This window comes from Drosophila ananassae, chromosome 2R (genome assembly GCF_017639315.1).
Source record: "Drosophila ananassae strain 14024-0371.13 chromosome 2R, ASM1763931v2, whole genome shotgun sequence".
Taxonomy (NCBI): domain Eukaryota; kingdom Metazoa; phylum Arthropoda; class Insecta; order Diptera; family Drosophilidae; genus Drosophila; species Drosophila ananassae.
In genome coordinates, this window is record NC_057928.1 from 9,783,449 (window position 1) to 9,806,608 (window position 23,160).

Sequence of the window (23,160 nt, forward strand, 5' to 3'; positions counted from 1 at the left end):
CCAAAGTAACAGAGAGAAACCCGCTGAGAGAATGGGGGCTACTGAGAGCGTGGAATCACAGACTGGGGGCCAAAAGCGGAGATCAAGCAAGGTTCTCTCTATGGCCTGGCTCTCTCCCTCTGTTTTTTCTACTCTTTCTCGCTCGCACACATTCATGCAATGGGCATCTGCAGCAAATTCTATTTTTAAACTTAAATTAATATTGTTCTTTATTTTATCAGCGGCGGCGCGAAAATAAAGCAGGCATCGCCGACGTTCGTAGGCGGCTGCTGCTGTGAAGAGGAAGACGATGAAGAAGACGAGGCAGTAGAAACCAGAAAACAAATAAATAACACGAGAAAAACTAGACGCTGCTAATCAGGCAGAGAAAAGATATCAAAACGCTTTTCTCTATCGCTCTCTCTGTGCCTCTATTTTCCAATGCGAAAAGCTAGCTCTAGCTGTTTTCCTTTCTCTCTCTCTCTCTCTCTGTGTCTCTCCATCTTCTTTGCCTGCTATCACCGCTTGATAAGAAATGCGTTAATCTTTATTAAGAGCTGCGCCTGTATGCGTATGGATGTATTTTTCTCCGTGTGTATGCGTACGTGTGTGTGTGTACATGTGAGCGGAGTATTTACATGGGAGTTTTTCAATTTCTGTTGACAATTTCCGTCGGAAACTTTTCGCTAAAAAGGTGCTAAACGAATCTGGCAAAGTCCAAGAGGAAAATGTAATTTACATATGTACATATGCATTCAAGCAACCAAAACAGGAAAACAAAGAAGACAGGGCAGTATAAAGAAATAGAAAAATTTAATCAAACCCTCAACAACAACTTGTTGCATGACTCAATAATGTTATAGGGTCTACGTTCTTATATGATATTTGTATAAAAATACGTACATATTTGAAATTATTTTTGGGTTCTTGAATAAACAAAACTAAGACAAAAATGTATTTATCTATAAATAGCGTTGTTTTGCCAAATTAACCTTAAATCACAACCCCTTCCGACTTTAATCCGACCCGTTCTGTGGTGTATGAAAACGTAAATAAACCGCAATTCACATACTAACAGACATACATTTCGATAGTGGTTAGATAGTGAGAGTGATCGTGATCTATATTGACGCGAAAAATGCTGCAAGTCACTCCGAGAATGTGAAACTTCCAACTTATTAAAGAAAATGGTAACACTGGAAAATGAAAATGTGTACATAACAAGAAAAATGTATACTTCCCTCTTAAAAGTTACAATAGTAACTTTTTATGGCACTCTTGACACCTTCATCCAGATTTTCTTGTGCTGAAAGCAAAGACGATCGTAATAAAAACTAGAGTGCATATTTTGTAAACCCAATATTTTGTTTTAATCCATTAGCTAGTTGATGAGCTAGTTGAATGTCAAAATTGATTTTAAATTAAGCGCGCCAGGAGAGTAAAACTGAGCTGGCAGCTTAGCTTTTTTTAGGCTAAGTTTAGCCTTTTTATTTAAATGAATGTTAAAAAAACTGTACATAATAAATCTTTTAAAATTTATTTGATCCATTTAACTTTTAGTTTGCTATTTAATTATATTTAGCTTAATTAATGCAAAGCTGAAACAATGTTTATAAATCGACATCGACTTCGCACGCTACCCAACACTAAACTGTTGATATAGCTTGGCGGAAAATTTAAATGGGGTTATTCCAAATACATAACCAGTAAAACATAATATTTTATAGCATGAGTATTATTATTTTTTGTTTACAGTTACATTAATACGCTTCTGGATTTTGTCAAATTCATTACAAGAGGTAGCTATTGCAGCGAATTCCAGCTATCATTGGGCGCTCCTTGGGACCTTTAATAAAGTGGTCGAAAACCTGAAGGAATTCGCTCGGCTTACAATTGTATTTCGATGCTTGTCGACAGAGATCGACATTGACGGGATTTCCAGTGCAGAAGACGCCGCCGTTGATGTGGATCTGGCTGTTCGTTATATAGATATTTTGGCCAGACTGGCTTAAGGAAGGATTCGGAACTCTTGGCTCCATGTCCTCAATGAAAGGTTGCGATGATCCGGAAATGAACTCTGCAATGGAGTCGTTTCTTCTCCAAACCTGGGTATCAGATTCCTCGGAAACTAAAGGATCTAATGAATCATCATCGTAGGTTATTGCGATGGTATTGCTATTGGTATGGCTGCTGAAACTACTGCTGACCCGCAGCTCCTGAAGCAGCTCTCGCATCTCAAGGCAGTGGGCTTGCAGAGCCTGTAGCTGCTGCTTCAGCTCCGCATTTTCGTCCACCGGTGAAATATCTGGGGATTTAGGATCTGGACATCTCTCATTGACTGTTTTGGGCAGTGAATTCTGTTCCTCATTTAAAGAAATGGGTCTCGCAACAAGGACCGGACGCAGCTCGTCACGAGTTTTAAGATAACTCTTGGCATGTCCCTCCGCCAGCTGGAGCACTTTAGACAGTCCGAATGTCATCGCAAAAATCACCCCGAAACTCATTGCAAAGTCGTAGGTGCCACTGGGCATAGAATTCAAATCAGGAGCCTGGTGTGGGGCAAATGTAATGGCGGGGTGTTCTAAAGGTAAAATGGGAAAATAAATTTGATTTCCGGGAAGGGACATCCCAATTTTCTGCGATCTTTCGACTCACCTGTGTACAGTTCCACTCGGTAATCGGAGGCGCTCCGCCTCTGGATCTCGACCATGTGCAGAAAGCAGAGTAGGGCCCAGGCGAGAAAAGCCAGGGCACACAAAAATAGAAAACTAATGTTTTCAAACATATTTTTCAGAAATTTTTCCTATTGGCTTAAACAAGTGTGTTTATAAAAACAACAACCGAGTGTGTCGGAGTATGTGTGGAAAATGAGAATTTTTATGTTCATAATTTCAAAACCAAATGACAACCAAAGCCAAATTACCCACGTACTCCTATGTTAACTTTGAAAAAGTATATTTAAAATTTTAATAAAACAAGCTCAAGATACAAGAGTCCTTAAAGTATGCAACGAAATCTTTTACACGTTTTCCTGACAAATGATTATTTTTAATATTTATGGGGAAATTTCCATTTCCAGAAGAAATAGGCAAAGAATAATGTACTTATTTTCAAGCAAGTCGACAATTTCCGATTTGGTTTGGCGCCGTTTTTTTGAATTGTGAAAATAGGGAATAATCGAATTTCCCGTAATATCGATGTTACCGATAACTGAAAAAATCGATTTGGACTCCACCTCTAACATAACATTAATATAAATTAAAAACGTGCTGATATTTCTCTTAATTTCTAGAAGGAATATCACTGATTTAATACGAAATAATGGAGTTAATGGTACGTTTTGTGACGATGAATCCTAATGGAATCCCTAAATTTTAATGAGATTCTTTCGTAGCAAGGAGCCTCTTTGCTGTCGCGACCGGCGGAGGAGTTTGGAAACGATACCCTGGTGGAGGAAATGTGGGCCGCAAAAGCTCTGGAACATGCCGAGGTTCACTTCAATGTGAGTTCTAAGTCTTAATTGTTGTTTACAATGATCTAATGACAATTTTCCGATTGTAGCTGCTTACTAGCGTCGATCCATCTCAGCTGAAACTTACCCCGTACGACGACCAGATATACGCCACCTTCCGACAGGATTTCCCGGATCTTAAGGTCGGTCTCCTCAGCGATGACATCCTCAAATCCGCCGTGGAGAAGCTCAAGTGGCGGCAGTTTGCCGAGAAGTTCAACAAAATGGAAGATTACTCCTATGGCACACTGATGCGAGCGGACGCCAGCAAGGAGTTCTCCCCCGACAACTCAATCTTTGTCTTCCGGGTGCAGTTCCTGGCCATTGAGATAGCCCGTAACCGTGAAGGACTCAATCACGAGGTGCACAAGAAACACAGACCCGCCCGAAAGATCCCCGAACCCCAGGAAGACCAATAAAGACTCGCCCTAGTTTAGATGTAAGTTGTAAAGAGGATAAAGCATTTTAGGCGATGATCGTCTAAGATATTATTTTAAAAGCAATCAAAATATTTTTCAAAAAATAAAAAATATGCATAAAGTTGTTTTAAAATATTTTTGACTAATGAATAGGCTGAAAGCTTTGCAGTAAATGGACAAAAAAATAAAAACATACTGTGGATAGTTTAATAAAATTTTCCAAAACAATTTTTATTGGGAATTCTTTCTATTACACGAGGGACTAACACCTATCCAGAAGTTGCAATATTGTCTGCTAAACATTAAATATATTTTATGGGGATTTTCCTATTTGCTTCGTGTACTGCCCACTTGGCGCACTTGGTCCATCTTCAGTCTTATAGTCTATGGGCTTGAAAAGGCTTCCATTTAAAGTCCACTGGTGCTGCTGGTCATCAAGATGTACGGAATCAGCGCATCCATCTGCATTTGGCCGACCAGATTGGAGAAAAAGAGCTCCTCCATCGCCTCAGTGTCCAGGCTGCTTAGGGGAAACAGTCGAGCCACCAGGCTGTTATACCGCTCCTCTCCAGAGCCACTACCGTCGGCTCCCTCCAACCTCCGCAAACTCGACAAGGCGTAGAGCTGCACTCGACGCACGTATCCCCGCAAGGCGCGCTCCTTGCGCTGCTGCAAGAGCGACGGATTGAAGAGCAGGATCAGCCGGAGCAGACCGAACTCTAGGTCGGTTGCCTCCATCGTTTGCATCTCCTGGACAAAGTCGTGCATGTTCCTTGTCAGATTAGCCATTTTGGAGATCTTAAGCGGCTCAATTTTCTCAATATCCGCCAGTTGCCGAGTGCTCTGAATAAACTGCCCAATTATAGTGTTCACCGACAGCTGGCCCTGGCATTGGGCCAAGGCTATGGCCATCAGAGCTGGCCAGGCTCCCCGCAGCAGTTTCACCTGGCTGTGGGCGTCCAACTGCTCGAAGACCGGCACCTTTCGCATGGTGTGGATGGTAAGGAAAATGATTCGCGACCCCGTTTCGCAGACATAATGGATATTCAGATAGGAATGGACCAGGGTCGGCGGCTGGACGTGAAAGGCGCTCTGGGCATCAGTGAGAAGATCCTGATCGAAGACCGCTTCATTGACCACAAACTCCCCGCCACGATTTCCGCCACACTCAAAGTCCAGGTCCATGTGCTCCAGTTCTGTGTCAGCGGCGTCTTCCGTTCCACTATCCTCCGCCTCAGAATCGCATTCGGGTTTGACGTTCACATTCCCACCGCGCTCCAGTTGGTTCTGGATGGGCTGCAGCAACTGCAGCCCCTTGTGGATCAGACGCATGTCCAACGAGTTCTGGATAAGGCCCATTGTGGAAGCGGTGGGCAAGGCGGCTGGCGGCTCTCCAGCATTGAAGTTCAAGTGCTGGGAGTTGTTGTTGCTGGCACTGTTGGCCAAAAGTTGCAGGCACAAAGTACTACTATTGTCCATGGAATCGTCTTCATCCTCCTCCGGTTCAGCCTTTGGAGGATCCGGAGAGTAGCTGCCACTCTGCTGTTGTTGTTGTTGTTGCTGCTGCTGCTGCTGCTGTTGTTGTTGTTGGGTGGCCAGCACTAAAAAGAGAATTATTATCCATTATTACTAAAAGATATCCATTTTCTTAAAAGATTTGATTCTTACTTAAAGTCTGCGTCAGTTCAGCAAAGTTCAGACCCATCGGGAACAGGTTTTCATTCAAATTAAAGGCAGTTGCCTGGGCGTTCTGAACGGGAGGTGTGGCCGCCGCCTCCGCCTTAGAATTGTGGCCCTTGCCACGGCCCTGCTGGTATCCCGACTTGCCAGACAGGTAGTTCGAGGAGCTGCCTCCCCCTCCGGAGCCGGATGAGCCACCTGCCGCCCCGATAATGCCCTCCTTGCGGTCCACAATCGGCTTCCTCTCATGCTGGACAGCTGGGGGGACGCAACAAGTTACACAAGAGAGAGAATGGAAAGAAATTAATTGGAGCAAGAAGCAAAGCTGTGATGCGGTTTGATGATTTTCCAGGCGGGATAAGTGATTGGTGGTGGTGAGTGGGTTAGAATGAGTGTGTGCTAGTTGGGAGTCTTTGCGGCCCAGCAGTTGCAATCATAAGATGAGCAATCAAGTACAGTGAACATTCCGGTTAGAAGCTTAGGAGCCCAACCTATGTGGCCTCTGCTCCTCGGTCGGAAAATCCCCCACATACTTATGGTAATGCTGCTGGGACACGTACACTTTGGCTGGCCAAAGATTCGATAATTGCTTGAGACGACGACTTAAACGAAAATTACAATCACTTCGCATGCCGCTGGCCAGGCACTTCTGCAGCCGGCAAAACTGGCACCGGTTCCTGTGGTGTTTCGTCACCTCGCAGTTCATCGCTCCACGGCACTGATAGCCCAGCTGCTTGCGGATCGAGCGCTTGAAGAAGCCTTTGCAGCCCTCGCAGCTAATGGCGCCGTAATGCCGACCGGATGCTCTATCACCACACACCAGGCATAGTTCCACGCTTAGCGTGGTCGATGACCCGGCCCCGACCCCGACTCCCACTCCAACGCCGACCGACCCCGGTCCGAGGGGGGCTCCTGGTACGCTGCCACCTCCAATTAGGGGCATTGCTCGGCTTTCTGCAAGGTGAGAGAATCGGTTACAAGGTGCTTCGGAGTCGACGGGTAACGCGACCCCACTCACCTTCGCTCTTGATGAACGCCTCAACCTTAACGCTGTCCATTGTCGTGGCGCTGAAGGTGCTATCAGCTGGCGTTTGAAAAAAGCTAGAAACGATTCCAATTGGATTTTTTATTTAGGCCAAGTGTACAAATTATTATAGAAGAGAAAGAACGATTACGAATTCAAAACAGATGCGTTTTAAACCAAAACAATTATAATCCAAAAGTAAAGAAAACATTATTTATTATTAAATTATAATAGAATTATTATTTTTAGTCTTTGCATAATTTATTTTTGAGCTCTTTGTTATGAAACTACCTCGAAAAAACCAGACTTTCTAACGAGATTAAACTTTAATCTTTACGAAGAACTTTATGCACCTGCTTGGGAATAGTAATCGCTAATATTTTGAACACAACTGTTGAGCTGTTGCTGTCCAAGTTATATTTTTTTTCTATAGAACCCGTTTCCGGTGCGTATGTGTTGGTAAGTGAATGAAATTGGTTTGCTTACTTGGCTCTTTTTTGAATTCCTATTGCACGTCTATCATTACCATTATTGGATTTAAAAACTGAAGTTATCGAGGCACTTGCTTAGAATTATGTAATTCACAATATTTTACACCGTTTTAAGGCAGTTTGGGCCTGTTTAATACCTCTTTGAAGCGTCCAGCAAATAACACTCTTGAATCTCCAATTAGCACAATGGCCCATGGCCGGAAAAAAAGTATGACCGTCTTAGCTTCTGGTATTTTGCGTTTGTTTTGGTATTAAGTACCAGAGAACTTTTAGTTCAAAAATTTAGATCATTTATATCTTCGTTGAATTAATTTGTATTATTTGTCTATTTATTGGTGGAGCCAAAAACAACAAAACATTAAGCCCCCCTAATAAAATTATCTCAATTATCTCCGATAGGGATTAGTGTATATTTTATTATCAGTATCAATATTTATCCATTATTGTATATGTACTAAAACAGTTAACTGGTGTGAACCACTTGTTGAATACAAAATTAAACAATTTTTCTACAAAATAAGGCACTTTTAAACGATTTATCTAGATTGCTTTTACAACTGGAAGATACGATTTTACAAATCAAATTTTTGGAGATAACAAATTTATTTACTTGAAGAAACTGAGGAGTATGAATTTTTTTGTTTTTGTTGAGATAGAACAGCAATTACCGAAACCATATTTTTGGGGCTTGACAATATCTGCCATAAATGTATATATTATATCATTATATCCGATTTTAAAGTGATAAGTACTTTGTATGTATATGCGACCATGTTCAGAACACTGTATACATATGCAGTTCTTCCTCGTTCATTTTGTTTGACAAATATTTGAACAGTTGACATTTTTACATCAAAATTGACAAGGATATATTACAAATATATAGGTTAAAATTTGATACATTTTTTAGATGACCTTCATTAAAACATAATCTTAAATATTAGGAAGAGCTCTCTTATTGGGGATTTAACGAATAAAGGTCAAATGTGTAGTAGTAGAAGTAGGATTTTCTTGAAGAATTACGATGTAATAGCTGTGAGACTCTATTCGGTGTCTATTCGGTGGCAAGCAGAGAAAAGTTCTCAAAGCTCATCTTACCCTGCACAGACTCATCGTCGAGGTCATCGGAGAGGTTGGAAATACGTGTTCTCGATCCTTTTGCCGAATTTGATCCCATCGAGCTTTGTAAGCCCCCATTGCGGCTGTACAGCACATTCTCCAAGAACGGCAATCCGTTGTTGTTCACAATATTCAGCCCGAGGCATGTTTCGATCTGTTTCCAACGGTGGAGTCGCTCCTGCAGCTCATTGGTGACCTCGCCCAGGGCGTTACGTGCCTCGACAATCGACCGATCAACATCATCAATACTTTTTCCGTGCGTAGAGACAAAGGCGCCCACCAAGCTCGACCGTTTCTTGCGTAACTTCTCGCACGCCTCCCGGGCCGACTGCAGTTGCTTCTCGGCGGATGCACGTTTCTTTTGATGGTTCTTGTTCTCCAGCTCGTACGTGTACTGCAACCACGACTGTAACTGGGGCGGCGGCGCCCAGCAGTTGTCCGCCAGCTCGAACTCGGCCCGAGACAATTCATTTCGCAGCGTCTCGATCTCTTTTTTCAGCAGCTGGACTTCCAAGTCCGAGCTCGATGGGCTGAGCGAGGGTGCCTCCTTCAAACGACGCTCCAAGTCCAGTTTCTCCGTTGTCACGCTCTCCTGCTCCATTCTGGCCCGCTCCAACTCCTTGTGCATCTCCTGCAGACTCTGCTCGGCTCGCTGCAGTCCCTCCATGTCCTGGGCCATGCGGCGAAGGTGGCGTTTGGCATCCTTGTTCTGCTGGTAGGCATACCAGCATCCAATAATGGCGCTCAGCAGCAGGGTAACTAGTATGTAGTCCTTCCAATGGGTGCCAGTTTCACGGGGTGGCCCGAAGAGGACCACATCCATGGCTTTAAGGGAGATTTTTTGCTTGTGTATGGGATCTTTGATGCCAAGGACATGGCTTAAATACTGGAGATTGTTCACAGCCAACCTGGGCAGAGCGGCACCAGTGACTTTGTGCAGCTTGAACAGGTCCACGTACTGGGGCAGCTGGACGGATTGCTCCAGCCAGTCGGTGGTCTGCTCAATGGTCCAGTTGTGCACCTCGGATCGGAGCCAGGCCTCCCACAACTCCTTGACGGATATGTGCATGTCGTCGTTAAAGTGGAAGGCCTTCTGTCTCTTCTCGTAGCCAGAGTCGTACTTCAGTTCCTCGCGCAGAAAGTCATCCGATTCGCTCAGATCGATGTTCCCATTATCATCATCGTCCAGCTGGCGATGCAAGCTGGCAATGGCCTCCAAACCGAAACGATCCTGTACATTACCGTGATAGCAGTCCAGGTCATCTGCGTTGCAGGCGCCATCTGCTGATCCGCTCTCCATCGAACTGACAGCCTGGGACATGGCCTCGCTTAGCAGATTGTAGGAGCTTCTGGGCAGGTGCTGATGTTCAGGATGGGGCGCCGCCGAGTGGCCGCCGCCACTGCCGCTGCCAGGGTGCGAGGATGGAACAGGGGCCCGTGCGTCATGGGCCTGTATGCCCAGTTTGCCATAGTTATTAAACACGCAGCAGAAGAAGGTGAAATAGAAATTGAAGACTGTATTCCATCGCATTATGCTGGATACAGGTGATTTCCTTGAAATTATATTAACACAAATTCCTTGGTTCTTTGCAGTTTACATTTGAAGTTTTTGTTTGTAGTTTCAAGCAGATAATATCACCAAAAATAAGCTGTTGACTCCCCAAAGACACAAACAAATATGGAAAAATAGTGTGACCAGATCCGCATACCGAAAACACCATAAAATGGGTATAAATTTCTTAGATCATCACGGATGATCATTATCGTTAAATGTTTAATTTTAAAAATTCAAAAATATAAATTTTTTATTTTCATCTTTTTCCAAAAAATAATCATCATCCTTTCATAGAATAATTAAAATCTACAGCTCAAAAATAATGGACTTGGTCGAATGAATATCTTGATCAGATTAGCAAAAAATTATATAGTTTGAAAGCTTTCGTAATTAAATAATGATTACACATGTAACTGTAACTACACGTCTTTATTTTTATGGCTAATAAAAAATATATACTACCAATAAAAAAAATGCACACAAATTAAGATATAATTTAAAATCTCCCTCGTTTCAGTCTAGTAATTATATTGCCAAAGATACTATACAATTATTTAAAATTTATTTCCTAAATTATATATGATTTTAAAAAAGGTTTCAAAAATAAAGAATTCCAAGAATTCATAGTCATTTCCACCCAAGAATACACTTCAAACACCACATAAAACTTTTGTTTACAAAAATACAATTTAATATACAGGTGATATTATTATTATTAAAAAGGTCCTAAGAATGGAACTAGCATTTTATCTTTTTATTCTCTAGCATATTATTTACTCTTTTTTTTTTTTGCTTACTTTTTGGTCTTACAAACGATTAAGCCACGAATTGCTTACAAAAATATTCAAAAAGGCGGGCAGAGAGGCGGATGGTGAGAGGAAGGTAATATCAGATCGGATTGGATTGGATCGGATGCGATCGGTCGGTCGGTCTGCCGGGGCAATGGGTGATCAGCCGAAATGGAAAACAACAAGCTCACAGACACACACACTCCCACTCCGGCACACAGCAACTACAGTCTACAGTCTATTATTGTATTATTTATTCTTTAAGCCCATTGCACGTTTGGTGGCCCGTCCGAGGAAGATGCCGGTGAGGAAGACCAGGCCCGTGGCGCTCATCAGTATCACAAGGAAGAATTTGCGCGCCGGTGAGGCCACAACCTGTTGCACCAGCTGCTGCACGTCCTCCGGTGGCATGGCCAGCGTTTCGTCCGCGTTCTGGAACATTTCAATGCGTCGCTGCAGCTTCTCGCGGCAGTCGGCATCTAGAGAGTTGGGCGTGTCCTTCAGCAGCATCCTTAGGCAGTTCAGTTCTAAAGGATACGTAAGTATATAAATTGATTCAATAGCTTGTAGATTCTGTAAACTCACTTCTCCCATTGCCGCTGGAGATCTTGGAGCAGTAGCGCAGCAGATCTACGGTACAGGCCGTCTCCAAAATGGGATCCACATGAATGTCGGCCTTGGCCTCGGCGATCAGAGTGGCCACCTCCATTTGGCAGTTGCGGTTGATGATCTGCTTCTGGAGGAAGGCTGACTTCAGGCACTCGGCCACCTGGCCATGCTCATCGGCGTCCATGTGGGCCTTGCACAGCTCCTGGATCTCCGACTTGCAGAAGGTCTGCAGCAGCGGATTCAGCTTATAGTTGAGGGCCTGCTCCTGCAGGATCTTGACCATCTCCTGGGCGCACTGTTCGTCCAGCGCCGATTGCCGGAACTTGTCCTTCAGGCACTGGATGACCTGCACAACAATAAAATAAATTGCCAATTAATTGAAATGCATTGAGGCAATCAGAGTGTTTTCCTTTCGGAAAGTGGAAAGCAAATTGGCAGCAAAAAATAATCTTAATCCGTAAACAATTACTTAATCCAAAGGTTGTCCAATTAAGAGGTGACTTGCCGGGCCTGCAGATAACAAAATCAGATAGCCAATAAAAACAAACTAAGGAAAACTGTTTTCGCGCTGGACTGGCTTGCTGATCGTGGACTGATGTTCGCTCGGCACTCGGCTGCGCTCTCTTCTGCGCTTCAAGTCCCAATCAGTCCGTTCCCATGCGTAGACGCGGCGTATACGTAATGTTGAGTCTGTGCGGAGTAGCCACCGCCGCTCTAACCACCTGGCTGGTGATCTCCCTGACCGGCAGTCCGGGTGCCGATGCCGCCGATGCCCCCACAGTGGCCGTGCAATTGGCCAACGGCCAGGGGGAAGTGCTGGGCAACTATGGGGTGACCGCCTGGACGGATCGGACGTTTATGCAATTCCGAGGAATTCCATTCGCCGAACCGCCCACTGGGGAGCTACGTTTTCGGGTGAGTCACGTGCCGTCCAAAAGTCAACATTATATTCCCATGGAATCTCAAGAGTCATATTGACAATCGAGATTTTCGCAAAGCAATTATCTGATAAGCTTTACGACGATAGCCACCTGTGCCGCGGTCGGCCTGGACGGACACCCTTAGCGCCGTGAACTTTGGACAACGCTGCCCTGTGATTACCAACTTGAATAGCCAGATGTCAGATGCTGAGCTCGAAGACTGCCTTAATCTATCGATCTACACTAAAAATGTGAGTAAAGAGTGTTTTCTTCAAGAATGAATGAAAGACTGAGTTAGGACTGCCCCCTTAGCTGACTGCCAACCAGCCTGTGATGTTCTACATCTATGGCGGGGGATACTACAACGGCTCTGCTGAGGACCACCCGCCCAACTACATCCTGGAGAAAGACGTTGTCCTGGTGGTGCCCCACTACCGGGTGGGAGCTCTGGGCTGGCTGTCAACCTACTCGGAAGAGCTGCCGGGAAACGCGCCCATTGCCGATATTCTGTTGGCTCTCGAATGGGTGCAGCTGCACATTGATCGTTTCGGAGGTGATCCCGAAAGGGTGACCATTATCGGCCAGAGTGCCGGAGCTGGAGTGGCCAGTGCCCTGCTCCTAAGTCCCAAAACAGAAGGGAATCTCTTCAAGCAAGCAATTGTGCAATCAGGTTCGATTTTCGCCAAATGGGCCATCAATGCGGATCCCACTGCCCAGACCAGGCGAGTCTGTGCCCAGCTGGGATGTGCCAGCTGTGATCTGGACGACCAGATGGTCAGGTGTCTGCGGGAGGCCAAGGTGGTGGATTTGGCGAGAGTAACGATGCTGGAGAAATTTTCACCCATTGTGGGGGATTTGCAGGGAATCCTGCCCCAAAGTCCCTCCGATCTGATGACGAACTACGACCGACACATTCCACTGCTGACGGGATTCACAGAACACGATGGCTCCTTTGTTTTGGCCAGTAAGTATACTTAAATAATGGAAAGAATTATAAAAACATCACTTTAAACTTTAGGTTATTACGATATTCTCACGGAAAGTATTGGAAATGTTAGCGCTCTGACAGTTCGCCAGTTTACCCAGCAGTTTAATGACAATCTAATAAAGGACACCTCAGGACTCTCTGATAATCTCCTGTACCGTCTGCTCTTTAATCCGGAACTGTTAAAAAGCCACGACCACAAAGCCGCCATACCAGCATACTTTGATGTGAGTTTTAGGAACTACACACTTCTTATTATAAAGTTAAAAAAAAAATAATATTATTCTGTTTAGCTCACATCGGTGGTCTACATGAAGTCTCCTGTGATAACCCTGGCCAACAGAATCCACACCCACCAGCCCTCCACTCCTGTCTATGTGTACAGCTTCGAGTACGAGGGTGAGCACACGAGATTCGGTTATGAATTCGGAAATGAGCACTACCCCTTCAATGGGGGAGTCCACCACTCGAACGACAACATCTACCTGTTCGCCACGCATCCTCTGGGCGAGCAGGACACTCTAATGGCCCAGAAAATGGTGGAAGTGTGGACTTCCTTTGCCATCGAGGGTGTTCCCAGTGGACTGAGTCCTTTGAGCACTCCAAGTGGTCCTTACAATAAACTAGCCTTGCAGATAACTAAAGGCGAGGACTTGCTGGATACCTTGACGGCAGCCATTGATGATCCCAACAATGGGAGACTTCAGCGAGAGGATGTGGAGTTTTGAGTCTAATTCTAATCAAGCAACCAACCTGATTTCATAGTTTCTTCTATGTAGCTACTTAAACGATAATAATATAATAAATAATAGTTTCCAAACAATCATCTCACCTTTCCGTTGAGCTCCTCGTTGGGCAGGGCAGTGGCCACAATATTGGAACAGTAGCGATCTATGTTCTTCCCGCAGGCACTCTGCAGCGACGGATTGAACCTGAAGTCGGTGTTCTGCTCAATCATGCGGTTGACCACCACCAGATGGCAGCGCTGGTCGAACTTCGAGTCATCCTTGAACGTCTTCAGGCAGTCCAGCACCTTCCCCGACTCTGCGCTTTGGCAGTACTTGTAGATCATCTCCTTGCAGGTGTTCATCAGGGTGTAGTCGGTGTCGCTGTCGCCCAGCTCTGACTTCTTGATCATAAAGATGGCATGGTGGCACGTCTTGCCCAGCCTGGGCGTCTTCTTTATAAGGCACTCCAGGGCCTGTTAACATTAAAGTTTACAAAAAAAGTGAGTATGTGGTTTGTGGAGTAGTTTCTTTTTGGTTAGAGTATGAGGTGTTCAAGGGGAGCAGCGTCACTCCTCCCCCTCGTGTTAAGACAGTTAAATGGTTAAGGATGCGTTAGGCAACTTGCTTTTTCATTCACCTGACCGGGCCCCTTCTGGTCGTCGCAGAACTGCTCCAGTTCGCGCTTGCAGGCGTTGGCCAGTTTCGGGTCGAGCTGGATGCTCTCCCGCTGCTGGTAGAGTTGCGCCTTCACCTGGTGTCGGCACTCCTTGGGGATCTGGTGGCGCTGCGCCTTGATTGTATCGTTGCGCATCACCTCGCTGAGGCAGGCCACCACCTCGGTCTTGGTGGCGCTCGAGGAGCAGAATCGCTGGACGAATGGCCGACATGCCGCCTTGAATTTGGGCGTGAAGTGGAAACTCTTAAGGGATATGATCTGGAAGTGCTCGATGGCGGCGCGGCAGCGCAGGTCCTTGCGCAGGTCGGCGTCATTTTTGTGCGCTATTAGGCAGTCCATCATGTCGCCTTCAAGAAAAGATTATTTAAATAAAGTTTAAAACTTATAGTTTAGGGATGAGCTCCTACCATTGTCCTTTCCGCTCTTGAGAATGGACGAGCAGTGCTGCTGCATGGCTTCGCCACAGACACTCATAATGACGGGGTTCAGCTCGACGTGAGCGGCCTCCTCCTCGGTGTACTTGACCACCACCGCCTTGCACTCCTTCTGCAACTGGTCCATGTTCTTCTGCAGACACTCCATCTCGCTGCCCTTTTCCGTGCAGTCCGCGCAGAACACGGACAGATCGTTAAGGCAGTAGTCCTCAACTTCGGGTATCAGATCCATCGATATGGCGCGCTGACGCATGACTCGCTTCACTTCCTTGAAACACTCTGGCCGCAGGGTCTGGTGCTCGTCTTCGCTGTAGGCCATCCGATGCAGGCAGGGCAGGATCATGGGGCCGCGTTCAGGGTCCATTTGGATGTTCTGGGCATCGTCCCACTGCTTTTTCGCGCGACAGTACTTCACGGCATCGTCTCGGCAGTGCTTGTAGAGCTGGGGGTCCAGCTTGAAGTCCCTAGCCACGAAGTACTCGATAATCAGGAGAGCTTGTTCGCATTCGGGCAGCATCACCGAGGTCCCAATGCGCTCCACCAGGCAGCTCATGACTCTAGCCTCCCCTCCCTCAACGTCCTTGCACGCCAGATCCACGACAGGCTTGCACGCTCGCCTCAGCACCGGATCTACTCGCCAATCCTCTCCAGCATCACTCGCCTTGATCAAGGTCTCCAAGCCCCTTTGGCACTGGGCCGTCACCCGTCGCTGCTGGCGCCTGGCCTTCACGTGCGACAGCAGGCAGTGGATAATCTCCCCGCCCGTGCTCGCCAGTCCATTCACCAGCTGGGCCTTGTGCTCCTCCGGACAGAACTTGGGTATGTCATCGGCGCAGTCGCTCAGGAGCTCTGGGGACAGTTGATAGTCCGTCATCAGCATGCGACGATGATCGCCCAGCTCGGCGAGGCAAGCCGGTGCCAGCTTGGTCCCGTTCTTGGAAACCGACTCGAGGCAGAGCAGGATCTGGGCCAGCCGCACATGCTTGTCCTCGGAGACACCTTTGCGGCAGTGGTGCAGTTTGATGTCGTCCTTGCAGGCCTTGGCCAGCCCATGCGAGACGCGGTAGTCGCTGCCCATCTGCTGGTCCCGCTTGGTGATCTGTTGCGCGCAGGAAGCGGACATCGAGGGATGGTTCTTGTGGCGCATCAGGCACTTAAAGGCTCCAGATGTTCCTGCTTTTTCCTAATAGCAAATAGAAGGTTTAATGAGAGTTAAGAAAAGAAAGAGGTATGGTTGGAATGACCTTTGTATTGGAAATACATATCTAGAACCTTATCTAAAATGATTCATGATTCATTTCCTTTTTATCAAACTCATACCATACTAAACGAAAGCTTAAAGAACACCAAACTGTTGGCCAAACATGTAAGATGTAATCCACTTACTTGAGAACACAGGAAAGCGAGGTCCTGGTCGCAGACTCGGAACAGTTCCAGCATGCCGCGTTGCAGTTCGATGGAGTTGACGGCGCTGAGACATGTGGGATCCATGCTGGTCTTGGGAATATTAGCTTGCAGACACTGCACCGTTCCCAACTGGGAGAGCACAGAGGGCAGATGGTCGATGTTCAGGCGACCGCATTTGTGCTCCTCCACAAGTGGCGAGCAAGCCGTGTAGAACTCCTCCACGGCACTGTAGTCTGGACCTAAAGACTCATAGCCTCGGCGCAGGTGTTGATGACAGGCATTGTTTTGGGGCAACTTTAGCCGCTGCTGGTCCAGGCAGCTCCACAGGTTGACGGAGTTCAGGCAGCTCTCCAGCTTGGGGCTCTCGACTGGACAGTAGGCGGGCAGAAACTGGTGTTCCAACCAGCTGGGGAGCTGCAACTGACGCTGTTGCAGCCAAACAGCATGTTGGCAGCCTTCGGGCAGCTCCTCCAGCTGGCTAGAGCTGAAGGTGAGGACGCACTCCAGCATGGAGAGGTTATCGGTGGACTTCTGGTGGATACAGAGCTTCTTGAGGTCCTGGCAGGCAGCCAGGTCAATGATACTGTGCATGTCTTTGGCGGCATCGTTGTCCACGTCGACGGGTGATCTTCGGTCGCGGGATATCTCTGAAGAACCCCCGGCCGAAGCGGAAGCAGCCAGGATGAGTATCAAGAGAGTGCGGAGCATCTTTATCAATCCGATGGATCTGACGGGGTCATCAAAACAGGCCACGATACAATCCACAGCCAAGATGCTTGCGTAAGCTATGAGCCGGCCACAAATACAATATCCAGCTGGAACTTCGTCGACTTCTGGAATGCACTCTCCAGCAATAGCAACAAAAACTGCAGCAAGTGCGTGGTTAAATAAAGCCGGTAGCTGATCCGTGATTCTTAGGTGCTAGTCATTGCTTCAAGACGACCCCTGGCCGCTAATATCACCGTATACAATTTGCTCAGCCTTTTTTTAGGTCGCTATTTAGCTATTTTGGCATTTAGAATGTAAAAAAAAAACTTTTGCAATCTTCAACCTGCGACTCACAGCCGTTGCCAGACCGCGAAGAGTCCCGATACGATAGTTAGAAGTTTTACCGATAGTTTTTAAAACCGAAATATTTTTAAAATGTAATTATTTAATTCAAATCTAAGATTATAGTAGTAAAACAAAGAAGGTATGTAATTCAAAAACTTGTTAAATATATTTAAATATTAAAAAACAAACAATTTACAATTAGGTATTGTTTTAGCGCCTCAGCTGCGGCCACACTGGCAGACTCCACTCCGTTGCATTAACTCGTTATTGTGTAGATGGTATCTGGCAGATACTCACTCTTTGTTTTTATGCGAATTAAGTCGAAAGCGTCCAAGGCCTAGACTAATAAACAAGTGCAAAAATAAGCGAAAAGTTATAATAATTGATAAATTCGGTTCTTTGGTTAATAGACCAAATTAAATAGAATTTAATAACAGAAACAGTTTAAGCGCGAGTCTCCCCCTTCCACTGCCCCAAGCTCACACCTTAAAACTTGTTTTGAGTTTGGCCACCAGAGCGAAGTGTGTACACACAAACATATGTAACGTAAAAGTCTTCACAAATTCCAACTCAAACAACTAAAATTGCGCTGCATAGCACTTGCATTGCCAGGTGAAGTTATTTAAATGATCTAATTGGAACCTGGTAACAAATAAAGCCATTCAAAATGGGTAAGTTATGAAGGCTAACAGTTCGGTTTTTAAACTCAAAAAAATATCTAAGAAACATATGCTAAATTAGAAAATCTGGGTTTCAAATTGTACGATTTTGGTTTTAATTTAAAGTTAGAAACATAAGTTTCAAGTCTGTATATATTTGTTTTATGAAGCAAAAGACATTATAAAGTTTTAACATTTTTCTAAACTTCCAATATTCAAATATTCCTCTGAAAACTAAGAATTTCTTGCAGCTATATTAGAAAAAATCTTCGAACATATACCAAAAAAAAAAGTTTTAAAACTTTTGAACTTGAATATTTTAACGAAAATTTATATATTCTATTAGTAATTTATATAATTTGAAGATACAACCTGAAAAAGATAGAGAGATAGCTTATTCTTAAAAACAATTTATCCGAATAGAATTTTATTGGCAATAATTAGGGGCAATTTATGTTGATTTGTACCTGGGAAGTAATTGTATATTCCTATATGACTGACATGTGTTTGGCATTGCAACAAAGTACAGGCACGAAACTTAGTTTTGTCGAGAATCTGGGTCAATAAGTCAGTTAGATTATTGACTCTAATCTTTTTTATGACTAGACTTCAAAACCAATCATAATTTTTAGGCCTACATGTCTATATATACTTCTATTATCTCTTTTTAAGTCAGTTGGCAAAACTCCAGAAATAATAATAGCCCTGTAATAATTGTTTTCAAAAAGGAGCCCCAAATCTGGGACATCTTGGAGCTGAGGTCTTCCTCTATTATCTTATTTACGCTCTAGCTCCCGACCATATTTCTTTTGGCAAGAGTCATTGCACGCTACCGGAATTAATGTTTTGCTCTAATGCCGCGCCAAAAGCCTGCGTTTGGGCCTGCTGGTTGCTGGGTGTCATTGGCATCTAGCATCCACCATCTACCAACTGGCAACTGGAAGTTAAAAGTTGGTGGCCCAGAGACGCCTCGGTGGCAATTTTCATTCCGACTGCCTGCCAGCCAGCCTGCCACAGACACCGCGGGAGTTCCGGTGAGAAAACTCACAAATGCGGATGCATTTAAAAGGCTCTTCAGTCGCTTCCTGGGAAGCGAGCAGGGTGTAATCTGGATGTCTTATTCGCTTTTCTAAGGTCGTTGTCCTGTCTATCTTGGCTGGCTTTTAAACTGTCATTTTAATGTCCTTAAGCACCTAATTAGCTCATTTTCACAGCAGAAGTTTTAAGGATTAGTTGAAAAGGTGGGAATAAATAAGGATTACTTTTCTTTATACTTTTTGTTAGCTTTTCAGGTTAGTTTGTCATTGTTTACTAACGTTATTATTTTATTAGAATGTGGGTTAGAAGTGCCAATTCTTCTTACAATAGCGAATAGCCCAACTTCAGTTATTCAAGTTCATTGCCTTACATTCAACTTGCGTTAAAAACGGCAGTAGCATTTCTTCCTCCTTCCTTAACTTTATTTAACTTTATTATTTTGACTTCTTGACCCGACCGCAGCCGTAAACTTCTCCCAACGAGTTCTAATTGTCTCATTTAATTCAAGTAGCCCGCCTTTTTTTTAAAGATAACCAGAAACAATACGAAATGAAGAGTTTAAAAAGGTTATTTTTGAAAAATATATCATGCCTAATTATAATTTTTTTTGTCACAGTGGATGTATATAAGACTCCCAATAAGAAGCCAAATAATAAAAAACAATTAAAAACCTAGAATACTATTTTTTTAACTGCAGAGTAAGAGAAAATTTAAGAGAAAAAACCTAAAAGTAAAGATAAATTGCACTGAAGCAGAATATTGTATACTCTTACAGATATTTTAATCCAATATTCCATTATTTTTTGAAAGTATTTGTTAGTTAGTGACTAATCTCATCTCTATATTTGACTTGTGAACCTTTTGAAATAAAAATAATATGTCAGTGTTGAGAATCTTGAAATTTATAAGTGAATCTTTTGAAATAACGATAATATATCAGTGTTGGGAAGTTTTTGAATTTCAAAAAGCAGTTACGTGTCTTTTTAGAATGGTTTGAAAGATTAGGCAGTTATCCCAAGTTGTAAACTCTAAGAAAAAGTAATAATACCCACTGGAAGAGTAAGAGTAACACCCAACAATGCCAGTTATCAGAGAGTGTGTGTATTCTCACTCTCTTTGGAAGAACAGAGAATGTAGAAACTGCCAGTCCCCATTCTGATTGTGCGTCTTCCACGGGAGGGTCAATCGCTGTTCGTTCGGGAAACTATAAAGACTAATTATTAAGCCCCTCCGCTCGAATGACGTCGTCGGTGCGCCAGTGAATCACTATGTGCTGAACTTGGCTGGTGGAGATACAAATTCTTTTAACTAAAACCTGTGTGCAATTCCTGCATTTCCGATCTAAAAATAAAAGCGCTGTGCAGTATGCCGGGCAGGGGGAGCAATAATCGAGACCGCATCCGGGATCCCCGCGAGGAGATCCTGCTCGAGACGAACTTCGAGGACGACGGCGGCGTCCTGACGCGGGCCTACAACGGCAATCCGTACAATGGGACGGCCGGAATTCAAAATCGTCGCCGGAATTCCTATCGCTCGGATCACTCCTTGGACAGGTACACAGAGCGCGGAGGCGAAGGTACGAATCGTAACCCAAATTTCTGGGCCATTGATGTTTTGTGTTCGAAACACCAAATACCTAAAATAGTGCGATAAAAAAACATTTTCACTTCACTGAATTAAATGTGTGTGTGTGTACACCTTGTGGCTTAGTCTGCTTTTTACGTGAATCACTGGACAACCTGTATCACCGCCAGTCGCTGGCAGTCACCTCTTATCTTATCACTCTCTTTTCCCTCTATGCTTGCACAAGCCACTTGTACCTCTACGTCTGTATGTCTTCCAAAAACATATATATTTAGAAACATTTGTTTGTCAGATATGTACTGTGGGTATATACTTTGTTTCACGCTAACCACTCCTCACCCTTTTGTTGATTAATAATAATTTGATACTCTTTTTTTCCGTAGAACTGCCATTAGTGTACATTTTTCTCTCTTTTTTTAATTTATTTTGTTCCAAAACCATAAAAAATATATAAAGATTCAGTTTATTGTTGATAATTAAATGATATCTTTATAAAACTACAAGTTTTTAGTTATTATATCTTATGGATATTAGTTGAAACTGTTCCTTTAAAGTATAATTTTCAAAAATTACATTGAATTCTTTAAGAAGTACTGCTAATAATCTACAACTCTTCTTTCTTTTGGGCACTTAGAACCTTTCAAGGAGTCTGTAACTTGACTTTGAAAGCTATTAGTGTAGTTTATTTTAAATATTACATATATTTCTCTTATAATTATTTGATATTTTATTAAAAATGGTGTCAAACCCTTTACAGGAGACTGCTGTCAATCATGCATGGCCCGCATCCCCTACGCCACCCTGATCGCCACCCTCATGTGCCTCCTGGGAGTGGGCATCTTCTGCTTCACCATGTACCGAGGCGCCTCGCTCACCGTGATCATGGTGGATCAAGTGTTTCACCTGCGCCTCATCTGGTGAGTGATTACCATACCCTTAATATCCATCAAAATTATAAAAAACGTATCCCTTTCAGGATCGAAGCCGTTCAGATGATATTCGTCATAATTGGAGCCGGCATGGCAGCCCTCGGATTCATGATTCTGTTTGTCGGCTTTCTGGCCACAGGTGCCACCCGGTACAAGGTCTATAGGGCGTGGAGGTCGCGTGTGGGCGGACGGATCTCGTGCGCCGTGCTCATGGGCATCACATATCTGCTCAACTTTGTGTGGAGTCTGATCCTGTGCTTCCTGGTTGTAGTTACCTTCATATACACCATGTTCTGGAACATGTGTTCGAGTGTGGAACACTCTCAGAGCTGCATTGATTTGACCCAATTCCGTAAGGATATCTTTTGAATATCTTCATAAATAGACATATAATTTATATAATTTTTATGCAGATTTCATGTTCCCTCCAAACACAAAACTCGAGGATATGAAGGTTTGCGAAAAATACGAAATCAAGGCTTTCTGCAAGGACGGAGTTGAGAATGCTGAGGTCATGTTCATATTGGCCACTCTCTCGGCGCTGCTGGTCATCCTCAGCCTGGTCCACTACCTGATGTGCCTGGCTGCCAACTATGCACACATCCGGGACCATGAAAAGTTCCAAGAACTGCAGGAGATCCAGAACCTCAACGAGCTGGAGTACAGCGCGACGTCGAAGGACCGATTCTAGGACATATTTCAGAAGATTCAATTTGAGCTTAAGGACAAGTCGAGCGCTATTTGAGACATCGAACCCAAAACTCCATCGAAAACCGACAAGCTATAGTTAAGAGTTTATGTTTAGACCTAAGATTAATGATTATTTTGCATGATTGCTTGTTCATTTAATGCGTTACTTGCTTTTAAATTAATTTATGCTCCTGCATCCGCACAAACATCACTGGAAACTGCCAAACCATTCGCGCTTTTCACCTGCTTTTCACACCTTTTCGATTATTTTAGTTTTCCGTCCATTAAATTAAGTTAGCATACCTTCATTGTAGTTAAATCACTCGCTTTTCTGTTTGTTATCATCTTACCAACAATAAAGACACACAAACTTGACAGAAAACTAAAGCTTTTGCTCAAATTGATTCTTCTGAATTGCTGAACGCATCTTCTTATAAATACAACGACGTTAGCTAATCGAAACAATATAATATATATATTATATATGGTGTAATCCATCCGTGCATGATTACCTTTAATAATATTGTACAAGAAATTGCTCTTAAATGTGTATATTTCACTATTGCGTCTACCATTGTAAAGCAATACGAATCCTGCCGAAGTATTTCTATCCGGGCGGAAGTAGCATTTTTATATGAAACAAATAGATTTAAAAGTGTTAATATCGATCGATTGAAGTAATAATAGGTCCGTATATTTATCTTGTATTTAATATATATACATCTATCTCTAATATAATGCTGATATATTTTATACCACACTTTTCTAACCTATATCTATACAAAACCGTAGGATCAAGTGTTTACACTTAGGCATCTAAGCACTTTAATAAAGAATTATAAAATCAACCTCTGAACTTGGAACTATTTTCTTATAATGCAC

At 43.9% G+C, this 23,160-nt stretch overlaps 7 protein-coding genes across 11 annotated transcripts; 3 read left to right on the forward strand and 4 right to left on the reverse strand.

Moving 5' to 3' along the window:
- Nucleotides 1-1,693: 1,693 nt before the first annotated feature.
- Nucleotides 1,694-2,881, reverse strand: LOC6493579. The gene is made up of 2 exons (XM_001957998.4): nucleotides 2,635-2,881; nucleotides 1,694-2,560 (listed from the first exon to the last, which is right to left on the reverse strand). Exons 1-2 carry the CDS (start codon nucleotides 2,762-2,764, stop codon nucleotides 1,770-1,772), a joined length of 921 nt encoding a protein of 306 aa, XP_001958034.2. The 5' UTR covers nucleotides 2,765-2,881; the 3' UTR covers nucleotides 1,694-1,769.
- Nucleotides 2,882-3,167: 286 nt separating this feature from the next.
- LOC6506357 (protein PBDC1) lies at nucleotides 3,168-4,042 on the forward strand. The gene is made up of 3 exons (XM_001957997.4): nucleotides 3,168-3,312; nucleotides 3,374-3,481; nucleotides 3,541-4,042. The coding sequence occupies exons 1-3, from the start codon at nucleotides 3,301-3,303 to the stop codon at nucleotides 3,907-3,909; spliced, it is 489 nt and encodes a 162-aa protein (XP_001958033.1). The 5' UTR covers nucleotides 3,168-3,300; the 3' UTR covers nucleotides 3,910-4,042.
- A 69-nt stretch (nucleotides 4,043-4,111) lies between these two features.
- On the reverse strand, nucleotides 4,112-7,323 carry LOC6493578 (nuclear hormone receptor HR78). Of its 3 annotated transcripts, none has more exons than XM_044714531.1 (5): nucleotides 7,100-7,323; nucleotides 6,608-6,690; nucleotides 6,214-6,543; nucleotides 5,578-5,847; nucleotides 4,112-5,510 (listed from the first exon to the last, which is right to left on the reverse strand). In XM_044714531.1, the coding sequence occupies exons 2-5, from the start codon at nucleotides 6,645-6,647 to the stop codon at nucleotides 4,318-4,320; spliced, it is 1,833 nt and encodes a 610-aa protein (XP_044570466.1). In that variant the 5' UTR covers nucleotides 6,648-6,690; nucleotides 7,100-7,323; the 3' UTR covers nucleotides 4,112-4,317. The 3 variants fall into 3 exon arrangements, with proteins under 3 accessions (XP_044570466.1, XP_044570465.1, XP_001958032.1); XM_044714530.1 differs by having other exon boundaries at nucleotides 6,208-6,543; nucleotides 7,100-7,322; XM_001957996.4 differs by having other exon boundaries at nucleotides 6,208-6,543; nucleotides 7,242-7,307.
- A 172-nt stretch (nucleotides 7,324-7,495) lies between these two features.
- Nucleotides 7,496-9,909, reverse strand: LOC6493577 (stromal interaction molecule homolog). The gene has a single exon (XM_001957995.4). It carries the CDS (start codon nucleotides 9,752-9,754, stop codon nucleotides 8,159-8,161), a length of 1,596 nt encoding a protein of 531 aa, XP_001958031.2. The 5' UTR covers nucleotides 9,755-9,909; the 3' UTR covers nucleotides 7,496-8,158.
- Nucleotides 9,910-10,446: 537 nt separating this feature from the next.
- LOC6493576 (Golgi apparatus protein 1) lies at nucleotides 10,447-17,424 on the reverse strand. 2 transcript variants are annotated; one of them, XM_001957993.4, is made up of 6 exons: nucleotides 16,305-17,424; nucleotides 14,892-16,101; nucleotides 14,446-14,831; nucleotides 13,913-14,281; nucleotides 11,152-11,521; nucleotides 10,447-11,093 (listed from the first exon to the last, which is right to left on the reverse strand). In XM_001957993.4, the coding sequence occupies exons 1-6, from the start codon at nucleotides 17,031-17,033 to the stop codon at nucleotides 10,816-10,818; spliced, it is 3,342 nt and encodes a 1,113-aa protein (XP_001958029.1). In that variant the 5' UTR covers nucleotides 17,034-17,424; the 3' UTR covers nucleotides 10,447-10,815. The 2 variants fall into 2 exon arrangements, with proteins under 2 accessions (XP_001958029.1, XP_014764447.1); XM_014908961.3 differs by having other exon boundaries at nucleotides 14,434-14,831.
- LOC6506358 (glutactin) lies at nucleotides 11,684-13,903 on the forward strand. The gene is made up of 5 exons (XM_001957994.4): nucleotides 11,684-12,090; nucleotides 12,203-12,346; nucleotides 12,408-13,059; nucleotides 13,114-13,307; nucleotides 13,374-13,903. The coding sequence occupies exons 1-5, from the start codon at nucleotides 11,833-11,835 to the stop codon at nucleotides 13,806-13,808; spliced, it is 1,683 nt and encodes a 560-aa protein (XP_001958030.2). The 5' UTR covers nucleotides 11,684-11,832; the 3' UTR covers nucleotides 13,809-13,903.
- Nucleotides 17,425-17,591: 167 nt separating the features above from the next.
- LOC6506359 (neuronal membrane glycoprotein M6-a) lies at nucleotides 17,592-23,126 on the forward strand. Of its 2 annotated transcripts, XM_032454013.2 has the most exons (5): nucleotides 17,592-18,049; nucleotides 20,430-20,651; nucleotides 21,417-21,576; nucleotides 21,636-21,940; nucleotides 22,002-23,126. In XM_032454013.2, exons 1-5 carry the CDS (start codon nucleotides 18,046-18,048, stop codon nucleotides 22,277-22,279), a joined length of 969 nt encoding a protein of 322 aa, XP_032309904.1. In that variant the 5' UTR covers nucleotides 17,592-18,045; the 3' UTR covers nucleotides 22,280-23,126. The 2 variants fall into 2 exon arrangements, with proteins under 2 accessions (XP_032309904.1, XP_014764716.1); XM_014909230.3 differs by lacking the exon at nucleotides 20,430-20,651 and having other exon boundaries at nucleotides 17,594-18,049.
- The last annotated feature ends 34 nt before the right edge of the window (nucleotides 23,127-23,160 follow it).

What these genes read in the sequence shown, in the direction of transcription:
- LOC6506357 (XM_001957997.4), top strand. An exon ending in ATGCCGAGGTTCACTTCAAT is followed by an intron (nt 3,482 to 3,540) that starts GTGAGTTCTAAG and finishes TTCCGATTGTAG; the next exon opens with CTGCTTACTAGCGTCGATCC.
- LOC6506359 (XM_032454013.2), top strand. An exon ending in CACAGAGCGCGGAGGCGAAG is followed by an intron (nt 20,652 to 21,416) that starts GTACGAATCGTA and finishes AACCCTTTACAG; the next exon opens with GAGACTGCTGTCAATCATGC. An exon ending in TTTCACCTGCGCCTCATCTG is followed by an intron (nt 21,577 to 21,635) that starts GTGAGTGATTAC and finishes TATCCCTTTCAG; the next exon opens with GATCGAAGCCGTTCAGATGA.
- LOC6493579 (XM_001957998.4), bottom strand. Translation starts at nt 2,764, where the DNA reads ATGTTTGAAAACATTAGTTTTCTATTTTTGTGTGCCCTGGCTTTTCTC. An exon ending in CCGAGTGGAACTGTACACAG is followed by an intron (nt 2,561 to 2,634) that starts GTGAGTCGAAAG and finishes TTTTACCTTTAG; the next exon opens with AACACCCCGCCATTACATTT.
- LOC6493577 (XM_001957995.4), bottom strand. Translation starts at nt 9,754, where the DNA reads ATGCGATGGAATACAGTCTTCAATTTCTATTTCACCTTCTTCTGCTGC.
- LOC6506358 (XM_001957994.4), top strand. Translation starts at nt 11,833, where the DNA reads ATGCGTAGACGCGGCGTATACGTAATGTTGAGTCTGTGCGGAGTAGCC. An exon ending in CTGGGGAGCTACGTTTTCGG is followed by an intron (nt 12,091 to 12,202) that starts GTGAGTCACGTG and finishes TTACGACGATAG; the next exon opens with CCACCTGTGCCGCGGTCGGC. An exon ending in TGGCTCCTTTGTTTTGGCCA is followed by an intron (nt 13,060 to 13,113) that starts GTAAGTATACTT and finishes TTTAAACTTTAG; the next exon opens with GTTATTACGATATTCTCACG.
- LOC6493576 (XM_014908961.3), bottom strand. Translation starts at nt 17,033, where the DNA reads ATGCTCCGCACTCTCTTGATACTCATCCTGGCTGCTTCCGCTTCGGCC. An exon ending in CAAGAGCGGAAAGGACAATG is followed by an intron (nt 14,832 to 14,891) that starts GTAGGAGCTCAT and finishes CTTTTCTTGAAG; the next exon opens with GCGACATGATGGACTGCCTA. An exon ending in CCGGTCAGGTGAATGAAAAA is followed by an intron (nt 14,282 to 14,433) that starts GCAAGTTGCCTA and finishes TAATGTTAACAG; the next exon opens with GCCCTGGAGTGCCTTATAAA.
- LOC6493578 (XM_044714530.1), bottom strand. Translation starts at nt 6,647, where the DNA reads ATGGACAGCGTTAAGGTTGAGGCGTTCATCAAGAGCGAAG. An exon ending in CAGCGGCATGCGAAGTGATT is followed by an intron (nt 5,848 to 6,207) that starts GTAATTTTCGTT and finishes GCGTCCCCCCAG; the next exon opens with CTGTCCAGCATGAGAGGAAG. An exon ending in TGAACTGACGCAGACTTTAA is followed by an intron (nt 5,511 to 5,577) that starts GTAAGAATCAAA and finishes TTCTCTTTTTAG; the next exon opens with TGCTGGCCACCCAACAACAA.